Source organism: Wyeomyia smithii, chromosome 1 (assembly GCF_029784165.1).
Source record: "Wyeomyia smithii strain HCP4-BCI-WySm-NY-G18 chromosome 1, ASM2978416v1, whole genome shotgun sequence".
In the NCBI taxonomy this organism is placed as follows: domain Eukaryota; kingdom Metazoa; phylum Arthropoda; class Insecta; order Diptera; family Culicidae; genus Wyeomyia; species Wyeomyia smithii.
Window position 1 is genome coordinate 184927574 of NC_073694.1, and position 16159 is coordinate 184943732.

At 37.8% G+C, this 16159-nt stretch overlaps 1 protein-coding gene across 3 annotated transcripts in view; it reads right to left on the reverse strand.

Moving 5' to 3' along the window:
- The window catches only part of LOC129721045 (coiled-coil domain-containing protein lobo), a 465133-nt gene that overhangs the window by 337608 nt on the left and 111366 nt on the right, over window positions 1-16159 (reverse strand). For 2 of the 3 annotated variants that reach the window (XM_055673158.1, XM_055673139.1), the window contains exon 2: window positions 14217-14332. In XM_055673158.1, the coding sequence (XP_055529133.1) occupies window positions 14217-14222 (6 nt within the window). In that variant the 5' untranslated portion in view covers window positions 14223-14332. Of the gene's footprint in view, window positions 1-14216; window positions 14333-14393; window positions 14477-16159 lie in introns of those variants that run through there. The other variant, XM_055673149.1, reaches the window with a different exon arrangement.

Sequence of the window (16159 nt, forward strand, 5' to 3'; positions counted from 1 at the left end):
TCAGAATTTGACTCCACATGCCAATTTAGATCAAAGATGACGATTTCCGGTTTCTAAAAAACCGCCCAAAAGCCAATTAGGTATTTCCGTAATCGGTATGACGCACAGGAGCCAAAAATTTACCCCAGATGCCATCTCACTTCTATACTTTACTTTATACCTTTTTCCTCTTCTATATCCTTCCCTCTTTATCATTTTTCTTCTCTTCTTTTAATTTTTCTTTCTGGGTGATCTCTTTTCCTTACCTACTTTGTTTTCTTTCTCTTCTCTTTCTCTTTCTCTTTCTCTTTCTCTTTCTCTTTCTTTTTCTTTTTCTCTTTCTCTTTCTCTCTCTCTTTCTCTTTCTCTTTCTCTTTCTCTTTCTCTTTCTCTTTCTCTTTCTCTTTCTCTTTCTCTTTCTCTTTCTCTTTCTTTTCTCTTTCTCTTTCTCTTTCTCTTTCTCTTTCTCTTTCTCTTTCTCTTTCTCCTTCTCTTTCTCTTTCTCTTTTTCTTTCTCTTTCTCTTTCTCTTTCTCTTTCTCTTTCTCTTTCTCTTTCTCTTTCTCTTTCTCTTTCTCTTTCTCTTTCTCTTTCTCTTTCTCTTTCTCTTTCTCTTTCTCTTTCTCTTTCTCTTTCTCTTTCTCTTTCTCTTTCTCTTTCTCTTTCTCTTTCTCTTTCTCTTTCTCTTTCTCTTTCTCTTTCTCTTTCTCTTTCTCTTTCTCTTTCTCTTTCTCTTTCTCTTTCTCTTTCTCTTTCTCTTTCTCTTTCTCTTTCTCTTTCTCTCTCTTTCTCTTTCTCTTTCTCTTTCTATTTCTATTTTTCTTTCTCTTTCTATTTTTCTTTCTCTTTCTCTTTCTCTCTCTTTCTCTTTCTCTTTCTCTTTCTATTTCTCTTTCTCTTTCTTTTTCCCTTTCACTTTTTCTTTCTTTTTCACTCTTCTATTTTGTATTTGCATTCTTTCTTTTTATCAAAATTACGAATCATTTTTTTTTTATTTCACTTCCTCTTGAGCACATGTCACTTCACACATATTACGTCACATTTTACATCTTTCAGCTTAATCATCACTACAAATTATCAAAGTCAAATTCACTTCAAATACAAATTCCACATTCTTAGATCGCACAGAACGCAAATACAGTCAGATTTTTTACGCGGTTTTTTATGAGGTTTTTTTACGCGGATTTTTGAATTAACGCGTTTGTTTTTACGCGGATTTTTGAATTAACACGGTTTTTTTACGCGATACCGCGCTAGTTTAACGTGGGTTGGAACCAGAAACGTTTAAGTGTTTATCTAGTGAAAGACTTAGTCCAAAAAATACTCTCCGCCCACTGAAAGATCAGGAATGACCGTCAAAGAGGACAATTTTAAATACTGAGTTTTTTTTTCTAAGCCCTTCTTGCTGGACTACTTTCAGCGGATTTTAAAAAAAAACGTGGTTTATTTTTACGCGGATTTTCGAATTAACGCGGTTTTTTTTTACGCGTTTTTTTCACGAGGTACGTATCCCCCGCGTAAAAAAAACTGACTGTACCCTTTTGGATTGTATTTGGCAAATTCAGGCTAACGTAAAACGGGGTGAATAGAAACAAAACTTCTGAATATGAAAGATGTTATTACAAGTCCCATTTGTGGGTTAGAAGCACATCTGTCAATTTATTAAAAAAAAAATGGAGGCTCAAGTTCAGTGCCTATCCAAGTGCCAACAAGTTTGCCTATGGAAGCCATTTTGTTCCACTTTGAGCTTGTTCGTATGCTTTATTGGGTCGGTAGTAAAGCATTTTAAGTTTTTACAGTGAATTTGAAGATTGTCGATTTTACTTATGTTTTATGGAAAATTCCCGGTTCGCAAGCTTATGGGGCGAATAGAAACAACGCCATAGTAAATATTTTTATTCAGAAAGCAGTAGTTTTGAGAAAATTCATGTAAAATGTTGCCTGAAACATGTTTTATACATTCTCAGCCCATCTTGGTCAGGATTTACAAACAAAAACGTACAAAAAACCGGATGCACTTCACTTGATGAGTGCTGCGAGAAAATCACGCATAAAAAACTGGCCCTTCGACATGCAGCAACGAAATATGGAATCAACTTCCTCAGCTACCATTAGAACCCAATTCAGCAGATGACTAAGCTATTAGCCAAAAAATTGACGAAAACCTGATGTATGTGCTGCGTGATGCTTGATATAAATTGACAAAACACAACAACCCGAAAAAAACGAACCAAGATTCCAGTTCTATTAGCTCAAAGTGTTGCTGGACGCCGCATCTAGCTGAAGTACAAGAGAACCCTGAACCAGTTAAAATGCTTGACCCAACCCTGAATCCTCCCGTTTCTAACTCTGTTAGTACATATTCATACATCTTGATTAAATACATGAAGTAATTAACCGAACACCGCCGCCACTTGAATGCTTTTTTACTTTTTTTGCAACTCATATTAACTAAAATGATGCCATTGTTCTTTTTTCTCTAAAATAAAATTCGAATTTTTCATCAGAACAAAATAAAACAAATCAAAATGACGTCTGAGGTTTGTTTCCGGTTTCGGGTGTTGGACGGTATTCCATTTTGTTTGTTTTACATAAACCGCCAGTAGCAATTTTATATTTTGCAATGACAAAGGTGATTTTCGGCTGAATGATATTTAATCACCTCAAATTAGGCTACATTTGGCAATTTAAGGCCGTTTTATAGCAATCGAATATCGTCACCATGGATTTCAACATTGCGTCTGCGGCTGATTTCAAGCTTCTAGGTATCATTCCTGTTCCAGCAACTCCCATACTGGGTAGTATTTAGTCATTTATTGCTGTTTTCCAGAAATCGGAAGTCACTACCTTGGATTCTAAAATGATATTTGGAGCAGATCATTTCCACTACCGGAATTCTGTGAAAATATGAGCTAATCTGTTTCAGTTCTACTTTCATGAACGCCTTGAAACGAGCTGTCACACTCCGATGAAATAATTCACGCGCATCGTTCACGGTCACGCAATTATATCTTAACGCTTTCTCTGCGCCCGACGGATCACTTGGCTTCATTTTTTTTACGAAGATATACTGAAATAACGGAGGAAGAGAGAATGAATATTGCATGGAAGCGAAATTATTCCTCGTAATGGTAGAAAAAAGCACTAACGTTGGTGGTGGCTATATTACACTTTTATGCAGAAGCGCTTAAATTTTTTTGCTACTGATCTGGACTGGAGTCGATTTCCGTCTCTGGGTATCGACTTGGTTCCAAAAATAACCCTAATGGTTGGTATTTGGGCATTTCTGGTCTCTGGGCATTATCCTGATTTCAGAATGACCTTTTTTGGCTGTATTCCAACAACCAGAAGTTACCACTTCAGATTTCAACATAGCGCATAGAGTCGATTTTTAGCTTCTTAGTATCATCCCGATTATATAAATAACATACTGGGTGGTATTTGGTTATTTTCGGAAATCGGAAGTTACCACATTGGATTTCAAAATGATTTCTGGAGCCGATTTTTGGCATCTGGGTAGTAATTTTTGAAAATGGGAAGTTGCCATCTTGGATTTCCAAATGGCGTCTATCTGATTTGCGAGCTTTGGGCATCACTCAGATTGAATAAATCTATGGGATTCGTCTATTTTATGCTAGTTTCTAGAAACCAGAAAACGCCATTTAGGAATAAAAAATGGCATCTGGGGTCAATTCACGATCTCTAGATATCACCCCGGTTCCGAAAATGACCTGGTTGGTAGCTCTGATTAGTCCAAATCTACGTTTTGAACATGTCTCGACGTTTTTCAATAGTATAATAGTTCTCTTCATAATATAACAATTTTGCCGCATGACGCCTTACTGATAATCCAATCAATTGCTTCAGAAACGGAGGGGATCCGTCGCAAACCTATATAATAATAACACGCTTCATGCTTCAAAACGAATTATTTGAATTTACATGATTACCAGAATTAAAAAGATTTATGTTTTACAAAAAGAAAATTTCACGCACACTCCTCCTCGTCCACGCCAATGAAATAAAGCGGCACCAATACCTTAGAAACTTGTCCGATACGCGAAAGCCCTAGAAATAAATTTTCAAGATGGCCTATTCAACGGTTAAAAAATAATGAAGATTATTATGAAGTTCATTTCCCTCTAAATACGCCACTGAGATACACAGATATCAATGCCACTCGAATATACCTTGTTTTTGAGAACCCTCGTGTACATAACAAGACGGTTATCGTGTTTTGTGTTCAAGAGTTTACAAAGAATAAATTCACTATTGCTAAAGTCTCAAATGACACAGTAACATCAAAAAAAGATACACTGCATTCTCCAAAACATCTATAGGGGAAGTGTACCAGTTATGGCCTATTGAGTTTAAATAGGAATTGACAATATTACATATTACAATCAAACTCAGAGTAATAAATTTTCAGAAAATAAGAAACTGTGAAAATCATTGCGACTGACAGACTTTTTTTTCTACGAAAAAAGAGAGAATGAACATTGCATGATAGTGATATATTTCCTTACCATGATCACTCGGCGACGTCCTATATGTCTAAAAGAGTTAGTTGTTTGTTGTTTAGTTATATCCTTTTTCGACACGATTTCAAAGTGGATGTAGGTATAATGAGCATGGATAATTCTACAAAAGGTTGCTATAAAATCTGGACACTTTTGTCCATCAATCTAAATCCAGTACGCACCACTCGCAGTACAGTTCAAATATATTTTTAGCTCGAACCTAGCAAACATCCATCAGGGATTTCGCTGCAAAAGAGGATGACTCTTCGGAGCTTGTTAGCCGTCTCACTTTCATTAGAAGATTAAAAATGCATGTCTCACAAGCTACGGATTAAAAACAAATAGAAATCCTCACAGTGGCAGGACACTGTCCAGCAGCCTTCTCCATTCAGGCCGTAAATGATCTCCGGACTGCAGCGAATACTGCAAAACGCCTAATAGCACCAACCGGAGTACAAAAATAAATAATCAACTGGCGCAGGGTGAACCAGAAGGCGAACCGTACGGCAAATGTCCGGATCCTAGGAAGCGTTCTAGCGGACCCAGCCGAGAAAAAGAAACGGATTCTTTGTATCCGTCAACTCATATCTCAATGCGGAAAGCGGGACTCTCGCCAAGCGTCACATAAAATTTACATGAATGGACAACGAGATGAAGATAAAACCGCTTTTCCGTTACTCTCATTAGGCTTCGGCAGCATCGCGCCGACGACGCCCCAGTGTCGGTCGATTGGACGCTAGGCATCGGTGCGGCGCACTGAAGCGGACCAGGACCAGCAAGATGATGATGTTGACCAGAATAGACAAGATTTATGCATACACATACACATTGACATGATGATGAGACCCAAAGCAGGAGGGGGGTAGTAGGAGAGAAGGGAGCAATCTTTGGCGTTTGACGCTTTGAGACACACCGCTCGCTAGTGTAAACACAGCCAGATATAAGAAGTAAAATAAATTGAAATTTGCTTTCTGAATGAGCATGACATAGTCAGGCATCAGTCAGCAAGTGGGTGACTGTTTGTCTTTGCCTGCTCCATCAAGATATGATGTTAGGGAGGACCAGCGGACCAGCAGTGTGATGAATTGAGCTCACGCCACTTTCACTCCGCGCGATCCACGAAGGATCGAATCGAAGTAAATTTGCCGCAACTGAAAATGACCCAGAGCCTGTGTTTCGTGACCGGTTGGTTTTCTTATCAGCTTTGCAAACGCAGACGCCGATGACGAAGACCTCAATCACGGTCGCGACAATGCAAATATGCTACAATGAACCGGAACATGCTGCATCCACAGCGACCTTCTGGTGAGATTACACATTTTCTTATCGCTGCAGCCGCAGCTTGCCAACAATTTGAGAACGCGCTGCGATGAGTGTTCGGTCAGCGGAATCGCCCCAGACGTGTGACGCCCTTGGGACCTTCGGCCGCGTCGGTTGTTGTGGCGATATCAGTCCGGGGGATGGTTGCGTTGACATTATCGCGCTTTCTCACTCGACAGGCGTACTGACCGGTTGAACCCTAATGGACATAATTTTTAGTTACCATTCTTTGAATTAGCTCGCAGTGAACAGACACAGGGCGATGTATTATGATTGTATTAATTTAGATTATTTTCAAAGTGCATAAATTTTCATGCCGCATGCAGACACAAGAAATAATTTTATCTGTATCGTTTACAAAATAAAAATTTATGGCATAATTGATAATTAGTTGATATTTAGTTTTTTTAATCAAATAATTTTATTATAATTAGACCGAAGTCACTAGGGTAGCGGACCCATAAATCGCCTACTTTATTCATGACTAACCAGTTAAACGTTATACATTTTGATGTGTTACTTCGACGATGTGCAGTATTTACTGTATAGTGCACAATAAACATTATGTTGCACATACGGGTTGCATTACAGCCAAAATAACTTATTTAGCCGAGTTAAATAGAAATTTCCTGATGGGTGTCCGAACCCCTAAATTCGACCCCGAAAATCCTAGTTTCACCCACCTAAGGATCCATTTTTTCGCTAACCTCAGGAATATGACGAAAACAGCTGTTAAATGAGCCTAAAATTTCAAACTGGATTGTAAGAAGTTCATGTTGTCAATAATTTATTCTAGTTTATTCTTCTATAACAATCAATCTTATATCAAAAAATACCTGTATCAAGTTTGGTCTAGCTGTTCCGAAGTGAACACGATCATATATTCAAATACACCGCCATTTTTTATAAAAAGATTTTAGAAGCTCTTATTTGTTTCAACCGATGTTCTTTATAAATCTTCAATTTAATAATTCACCAGCTCCAGCAACTTTCCGAAACGTATTTTGGACTCTCTGTTATCAAATCATTATGATCAAGAAGCGGGAAGTGAAAACAAACAATCGATCAAAAAGTACACGTAAAAAGTACACGTATACCAGGTTTGATGGAAATCAATACAAACATTCAAAGGTTATGTTGAAATATAGATGCATACGAATCTTGATTTTTATATAAAATGATCATATAAAGCTTATTATTTTCCACGTATTTGTTATTGACAGACAGGGCGAAAATTAGGCACACATTATATTCCCAAAACAATGTAGAGATATTCGCCCAGGGCGAAATATGGAACTGAGGCTAGTAATGTGAGCTATTTTCAGCCTCTTAATAATTATGAAAAATCTTCAGAAAAATCGTTATTTTTGTTATAACTAAAGCGTCATAAACAAATTACGTAACGCTAAAAATCTAGATTTCAGACCCCTCCCCCCTATGTAACGATAAGTAACGTCCACCCTCCCCCCTCAAATTATGTAACGCTGAACAACCTGACTCCCGTCAAAAATTTCAATTTCAAGCCAACATCGTAGTTACGTAACTCATATGATATAATGAAATTAGTTCGTAAAATGTTTCACAATACCTTTACAATTATAATACAATAGCATTCCCGTAATGTATTTCAATTTTAAAGCACAAAAAAAATATTTACGTTTTGAATGTTATCTGAAAAAAGTTCTAGAAATTCGCTATGGAGTTTCATTGGCATTGAATATGTAATGATCTTATCTCATTGAATAACAAACTCCTCACTTCTAGGTGGGTATATTTGTTACAGCTGACTATTATACATCATGATTCTATGTTGTATTATCAATATACACTGACAAAAGCTCAATAACTCGTTTTCGGTAACTTTAAAAACACATAAAAAATCATAACGCGACAACATAACTTTGATTCTATTGTAACTTTCAGTTGAATGCACCAATTTCACATTGAAAACCTGCCTATTAAATCTACTAAATAGTAGAAATAGCGCTTAGGCCATAAATACATCCACACGCAAAACTTTTCCTTATTACTTTAAAGGCAAAAACGCAAAAATGCCTTTTAGGTAACAAATCTGTTACTTAAAAGGTAATAAAGTTCTTCCCCAGTCAAGTAACAACACATACTGTCATATATTTTTTACGTGTTACGGGAGTACGGCTATCTAATAATGGTCGTTTCAACCACATGCAAAATTTTCTCTGTCGAAAAATGCTCTCATTTCTTCTCCAGTCAAGAAAAATCACACACCGTCGCATGTGTTGAACATGAAAGGCCTGAAACATGCTGAACGCCAACGCGAGCGATCGGGCGAGATTCTTGCTGTAGATTAATGAACAGCCGCAAGTAGAGTTGTTCATTAATCGATGGCAAGAATAGTTTCTTCTATCTCCATTCATCCGGTGTGCGTGTATTAGTTCACTCGTTGTATGCATACGGAGTAGAAAAATAATATGACAAGAGCTGCCAAACAGCATTTTTTCCCGTCACACAGTATGCAACCGTTGATGAATTCAAAGACTTCGAATGCGTCTTAAAATCACATCACGATCTGTAAACTGCGTTATAGACAAACACAAACATTCGCTTTCTTGCAAGCTATCTAGAATACACTCTTCGCTTAATGGACAAAACTCGGGCCCATCTAAAACAACATTCGCAACTCTGGCAACTCTGATCACATGGTATTACATATTTCCATTTCAAGTAAACACTGGGAAACGAAACGAGAGTGTTTCTAATTAGACATTTGAGGTTGACGATCGAGATTCTGATTATGTGTGAGTAAAGGGGACAGAAATGAACCTGATCGTTGCATCAATGCAAATGCAGCGAGTAGAGCCTCGATACACATGCATTGCGGTTCTTGGTTGTATGTTCTACGGCAGACACACATGCAAGCGTGTAACCGTCATATATTTTGTTACTTTTTGGTTATTACACTTCGTGTATAATGCGGTGTCATAGAACACAAAAAGTAATAAAATATTGCTATAAAGTAACAAAATCTTACTCATTTCTGTTGAGTGCATAAATACCCTTAACTTTCTGAAGTATCACATGCCCATAGCTTCAAAATAAACTATACTAAGCAAATTTTTTGCAAATAGTGTCAAAACTATGATTTTATTAATCTTTTATTTGTTGTTATTTATTCAATCATCTAATCAAGTTTGCATGGAATTTGAAATGGAACAAACGTTTTCCATGAAGTTCAATATATCCTTCTCCACCCAAACAACAGTTCTGGATTAAATATGCAGTTTGAAATTCTGATGTCTTGGTGTAGAAGAGCTAGGAATGTGTCGTTAGTTACAAGGAAATATTTCACTATCATGCAATGTACCATTCTCATTTCCTTCGTTAAAAAATAAAGTTACACGAAAATTCAAAACTTCCTGAAAATTTATTACTATGAGTTTGGTTATGTGAACTGTAATTTATTAAATTCGGTTTGAGTACTGTACAGTGCACATAAGACGGTCCCTATATAAAAGAGTGGCCAAAATTACCAAAATGCGAATTTCATATTCAGGATGTTTTGAGCACATGGTTTTGTAGTATTTTATTTATATTTTCATAATTTTTGAACGAAATCTTGATACAAAAAACGGTTCATGCTAAAAAATGCCTTCAAAGTTACCTATTTCAAAAACGGAGAAAAATAGTTTTTCTGAATATTTTGGAATATATAAAAACCTACTAAAGCGATCATGATATGTTCACATATGATTGAAAGCTTATTAAATTACTTTTCTAAAACAAGGTGGGTAATGGATTTCAACCCTACAGAGTCACATTGAAAATATGCGTAATTTTCCTAATTTTTACCATCAAAAACATTGAATGTAAGTACGTGTAAGCACAGCACCTGATAGTGTGTCTGAGAGCCCTACTTGTGCCCATCAAGAATATGTGTTAAAAGATTGCGGAAAATTTGCGTTTTGGTAGAAAAAGATGATTAAAAATTTTCCATTTTTTGCAATTTTTGAATTTTTGGGTGATTTATCAACAAAGTTTTTCGTATATTATAGCAATTTGGTTCAAAACACACTAAAAAAACGTGAAATTATTAGATTAATTGGTTTATTAGAATATACGTTGTTTAAAACATATGTTAAAAGTTTGGGTAAAATTTGCGTTTTTGTAGAAAAAGGTAATTTAAAATTTTTAATTTTTCATGTAATTTTTTGGAGTTTTATGAAGACTTATCAACGTATGTCATAGCAATTAGGTTCAAAAATATACTGAAAAAACTTAAAATTAGTGTGATTATTCAGTTGTACACTTGAGTAAAAAAAATATTTTTTTCATTTTGTTTGAAAAAAAAATGGTTAATATTAGCAATAAATTGGTTTTCGCGTGTATCGATGTTTTTCTACCAACACAAAGTTTTTTTCTGAAATTTATTTTGTCAACCCATTACAACATCGCTAAGAGACTTAGCGATTATTCATGTGAAATCATACTTAACCAAATAAAAAAATGAATTATTATCCCAAAAATGATTCCCAGTGTTTGTTTTATGAAAACACGGCTATAAAACACCTCACGCGAACTTCTCTCACCAAACACAAATACCACTGCCAGAGTTAAACAAATGGTTCGAGCTTGCATTTGGGCATTTACTCGCCAGTTACAGCCGAAGTAGAAGTTGTGTACCGGATATGTCGGCATACAGCATAAACAAATGGAGGTTCTCATGGTCGAACTTTCCAACACTGCAGTCAGATGTTTCATACACAAAATTGCATTGAGTTAACCGTCAATCTCACAACTACTCCCACGCATAAACGCAATCTCACACATATTGTTATACTCTTGAATCATGCGGCTCATAAGTCTTTTATGGCTGACTGATTCTAGATCATTCCTTTGAGTGATTGCTTGTGTACGTGGAGGAAACAAATTTTTATGTGTGCTTTACAGTTCTTAAGTTTTATTCAAGTGTTTTACGAAGAAGCGAGCAATTTCTTACGAGGAAGTTCATAAGATCGATTTAGTGAGTTTGTTCATACAACCTACAACAGAAAATGTTATAAATGATTGCATTGAAATGATCAAGCACCGTTGTAAAACAGTTTTTTACAAACAAGACCATAGAAAACTGTATCAACATTTGCTGGCTCTACAATCGAGATTTGCTAAATCGTTTCGTCTTCAGTAGTTTTGTTTGAATTGAATAGCTTTACAACTTTGCTGAAGAAACCATATCTCTTGAATGCTCCTATCAAAAGTTAGATTCGTGCGCCATCTCTGCGGACAAATCGTGAACTAACTCTCAAAGCCATAAGAAGCGTTTTACTATTATGTGCATCTTTGCTGAAAACAGTAATCGTTTATCTCGTTCCACTAACGAGTTATTGACGTTTATTCGAAAACACAAGACATTTGCCACAGTTTACGTGGTTTATAGTCAGCCCCTCGTCAGTACAAAACTTTTGTAATGTCATAATGATCTGCAGTGGAAAACCAACAATTTGGCACAAAAAATGAATTTTGGCCGGGAATTTCTATTTTCCGACCATTGTGCAGTGTACAGTGGTAAATTTTACCCTGAAGGAAACCGGCTCCGGAAGGTTTCGTTTGGTTTTGATAACGCTTGCTGTTTGATTTTTGTTTTTGCTTTACCAGGGGTACGGTGAAGATCATTTGGTTGGATCTTCAGTAAATTTTATCGCGTGACCGTGCGTGTGAAATATTTCATCATAGTATAACAGCTCGTCTGTAATGGCGCTGCGTTCATTGGAAGTGAAAATTAGTAAAGGTTGGTTGTGATTTATGAAGAATTTCGCTAATGAAAATTGATTTTTATCAGCAGTTACTCTTTGCATCGCTAAAATGATACAGAGTTATTTCTGACAGATTGCCTGTTAGAGCTTTCGGTGAAATCAGAGTGAAGTGAATACTGTCCTATTACGGGATTCTCGTAAGTGATAAAAACATCGCAAAGTAACATCTGCCGTGAAATCTGGGTTATTATGTGTGTCATATCACTGAAGTGAAAACAGAATAAGCGACGTTTCGCGTGGAATTATTTCACGACCATTTTGAACGGTAAAATGATTTCACGAAGATGGGATAAGCCTTGAAAATTGAGTTTAGTAAAGCGGGCAATGTATGTAGTTTTTCGAGAATGCGAAAATGAACGGGAATAGAAGGTGTGACTTTTAGGCTTAGAAAAAAAAATTTCGACGTCCGTTTTTTCTTGAGGACTTTTTCCTTTTACGAAAATGTTTGTGTTATCGCAGAACAATGACTTTGTGGAATCCCAATATTCAGAATTGCCTTCCTCCTTCCATTCACTTTGTGAAGCTCGGTACATAAAAAAGCAGTTTAGATCCTTACGAAAACCGTACACAACCGTACGCGTCAGCAGCCAGGCCCGAGTTACCAAAAACTCACAACTACTAGGGTATGTTATACCAGCAGCCATTGTTCATAGTATAGGCATGTGCAGAGAGTGATCAACTTAAGTTGCGATTGTTTGTTTCAACTTTGGAAATATTTTCAATGAAGATTTATCGCTATGACAATTTTTTCTGAATTTTTTTTTTGTGCCAAAAAGTATTCCATGTATTTTTTTCTCACTATCTTGTTATTGTGCGAAACTCCGCTAAATGATGACAGTATGACATGATATGATGTTTAAAAATAAACAAACATATAAAAATAAGTAGAGTTAGATGAGATTTACTTAGGATTCCACACAGAGGTATTTTTTGGAGGGTGTTCGAACGAGTACAAAATAAACTATAACAGTTTAGCTGTAATGCGGTGATTTCATAATGAATATTGTTTTTTCGGAACGAACCTGAATAGTGAAAAGAGTTCAATCATCATCGTACATTAAAAATATGTAGAATATTCAACCATCAAACTTTTCCTCAACTCTCACCACGTAGTGAGAAAATGGTGGTGATAATTATCATGTCATAACAATCTTGCACATATCAGCAATTCAACGACACATTGATTAACGCAATCGGTACAGTAGTATGAAAGCTAATAGCATTTAAAATTCTCCAGCCATAAAACGTTATATGCTCATTCCAATATTCCGAAAATATTCACCAGCATAGTAAAACAAGACGCAGTTCTACTTCAAAAAAAAAGATTCTATGAGAAAGGCCATAAAATACAGCTAGGTGAAAAAACTCGCATTCTGTAATAAAAACGCGTTTGCATCCTTGCTAGAACCAACTGAAACCCAATTCGTCAGATAATAAACACTCACCGCGTAGGAACCAATCTGTGCAGTTACAAAATAAAACAAAACTATTCCGCACGTAGCTGGCTGCTGCAATGACTCAAACAGCCATAAATGCCATCACCTTTCAATGCCTTCTCCCCCGCTGTGCCATTGGTTGTGCCAATTCGACGAAATCCCTTGCAGTTCGACGACCATCGACGAACAACAACGGATATCAATATAGACCGAGGCCGTTGCAGTGTCGTATCAGCAACATTCAAGGGTATTTAGTCAAAATCTGTGTCATAAATAAACACAGCATAAACTGAAACACAAGCTACCCGGCCATAAAACGTCTGACGATGTTTCGTGCTCTTTTCCGTATCGAGACATCCAGTGCTTTTTCTTATCTCGTTCACAGCAATGAATGCCCTTTCATCGAATTTGAATGGCTATGTACGGCTCCTGTCAGGTTCTAGAGTGGCTGCTAATCCTCTGAAAGAAATCTGCCTTCTGCCCGAAATCCCCTTTTCTTTCCGATCGTCTCCGCGTATGTATAGAACTTATTTTAGAAACTGACCTGCACCAATCATTTCCCTGTTACGACCGCAGTACGCGCCTTGCCGGTACGATCTTCGCAAATAAACTCTATGATAACAGAGCATCAAAGTCTGAAAGAGCGGAAAAAAATTGCGAATAACTGCTCCATAAAAGAAACAGCTGAGCGGAGTGGTTTTCTTGATCCGACGAGACAAATGGCAGGAGGGCCGGGAGAACGACACCGAAAGATACTGAACAAGGATCTCCCTAAACACACGACTTGGTCGCAGAGAGGCACCGAGACGACGAGTACGGGGGGGCGACCGGAGATATACACCAAAGGAACTTCCCGAAACGGAGTAGTAAAAGCAACCGAAAAGATGAATAAACAAATAAAAATATACTCTTCTCATCATCAGAACGAACCAGCAATAAAAGTTGAACTGCTGGAACGGGGAATGTGGTTCGAGACGAGAGCGAAGGCGATTCGTACTGCAATGGATGATTGGATGATGGTGAGGTGGGGAGTGAATGCTGGGTTTTGTGCTTTTTTGGCACAGAAAGATTCGGAAGATCAGCATTGGGACATTGTTGAGATAATTATCTTATTAAACTTGCTCCTTTAATGGTAGGGATTGATTTGTTTTTGTAGAAAAAGGGACGCTTTACCTTCATTGATGGCAGGTTCAGCAGTAAATTTACTGTTCAACTGTTTGCTCTTCTTGTTAGTCAGCCAGAAGCACGGCAGGCAAGTGAATGGGGCAGCAGAAAAAACTCGTACGTACCTAAATCAGAGAAAAGAGAGAAGGAAAGTGATAAAATACGATATAATAAAAATTTACTCACTGGCAAATGCACACACAAACACTAGCACAACAGAAGCCCTGTAGAACGAGCCGGCCGGGAGCAGAACACTACCCAGTGACCTTGCAAACGATTACACCAACCACCGCCCTCTCGCTCGCCCGCCCTGCAGACCCTAAACCGGTATGGCTTTGACTCACAACCGGAATCAGACTCCTCTTTCTTCCACTATTGCTTCTCGTTCCGGCATGTGCATCAAGTGGAAGCAGTGAAAAATAATAATAAAAAAAATGCGACCATAAAAATGAAGGAAACGAAAGTAACTAACACACAAATGCCGGGCCACGTGGGTTTGTTTTGTCTGAGCTGTCGAGTCTGCTGGTGTAGTATATGTAGTACACACCATTTGGCTGTGGCCGTTTTGCTACTCACTCACGTTCTTTACTTACTACTCTAGTGGCGGGCAGCCAAGAGTCCCAAGTAGGACCGGTAACGAGGTCGGGGCGGCAAAAGTGAAGCAAAAAACGATTAATCTTGTTTGGGTGCATTGATGCTATCAAACAGAAATTTGTCACTTTTGCTTGATGGTGTAGTGTAGGGATGTATTGTTGCACACTTGAGGGTGTTCTATGCAATCTGTTTATTTCCTTCTATTGCTGGAGGTTGTTGATTGCGACAGTATAGAAAAAATTATTAAAATAGCAGGTGTCGATGAAAACTGTAATTCTATCTACTAAACATACTTTTTGCACAAATATTAGTGTGCTTGTCATAAGACATTGAGCAAAAATAAATACTTTTGAATTGCTTATCGCCGAACCTGCCAGTACTTTTCTCACAAAAGAGTTGATAACAAATTATTAAACTGAGAAATCGTACGTTAACAATCACAACACTGAAACATTCAACCCGATCTGCGAAAATGCAAGAGTAAATACGAAGCTCACTTGTCAAAATCTGCAGCGCTGCAACGGCAGTAGCAGTCAACAGAGATTTATCATGGTGTCATATCCGATGCAACGATAACTAATTAGCGGACACTGGCCAGAATTGGGTACTGCTAATCGACCGTTGGGATTGACGCACTCCAGTTCCAGTTGTTTCACTATGGTCCAGCAAATTATTATTATTATGTGATTGCATAGACTCCCATGCAGTCCAACTGAGCGTAATCCGCTCATTATGATTCTAAAACATTCTAAACTGAACATCATGTTGCAAAATTTCCACTGCCTGTTTCAGCTTCGAAGTGCAAACTGCCTAAAGGTTCACCACAATATCACAGCATGCACTCAGTTCGCTTGCAACAGGCTGCCTCCGAACGAAACTGCTCTGGGAAAACTCAAACCCCCAGTTCCAGACGGTAAACAAGCACGCGAGTCCGATTGATTAGATTAGAATCAATCTCGCACTCTAGTGCGACAATGCAACCAAAGCCGACACCACGATGGCAAATCGAGAATGGCAGCAGTAGATTGACGCGACACTGACGAGGCCAAATTCTGGCCCGTACCGGGAACGAACCGCTCAACGGAGACACGCGAACCAATGTCGATTGGTTCGCGATTTTTAAATGACCATGTCCCGCGAGGAAACTGACAATTCATCTGTCAATCCAGGAACACTTTGGCCAGTCTGAACGGCTTCCCAACAGTGCAGGGCGTCCCAATTGTTACGGAAACGGCAGATGACCGACTATGGCCGTTGCTGGCTCATTTGCGAACGTGAAGCATAATGAAATGATATTAGAGGCTCATTTCGAATCCATCCGGATGCTAATGCTAATCATCTGCGGATGCGAAGAGAAC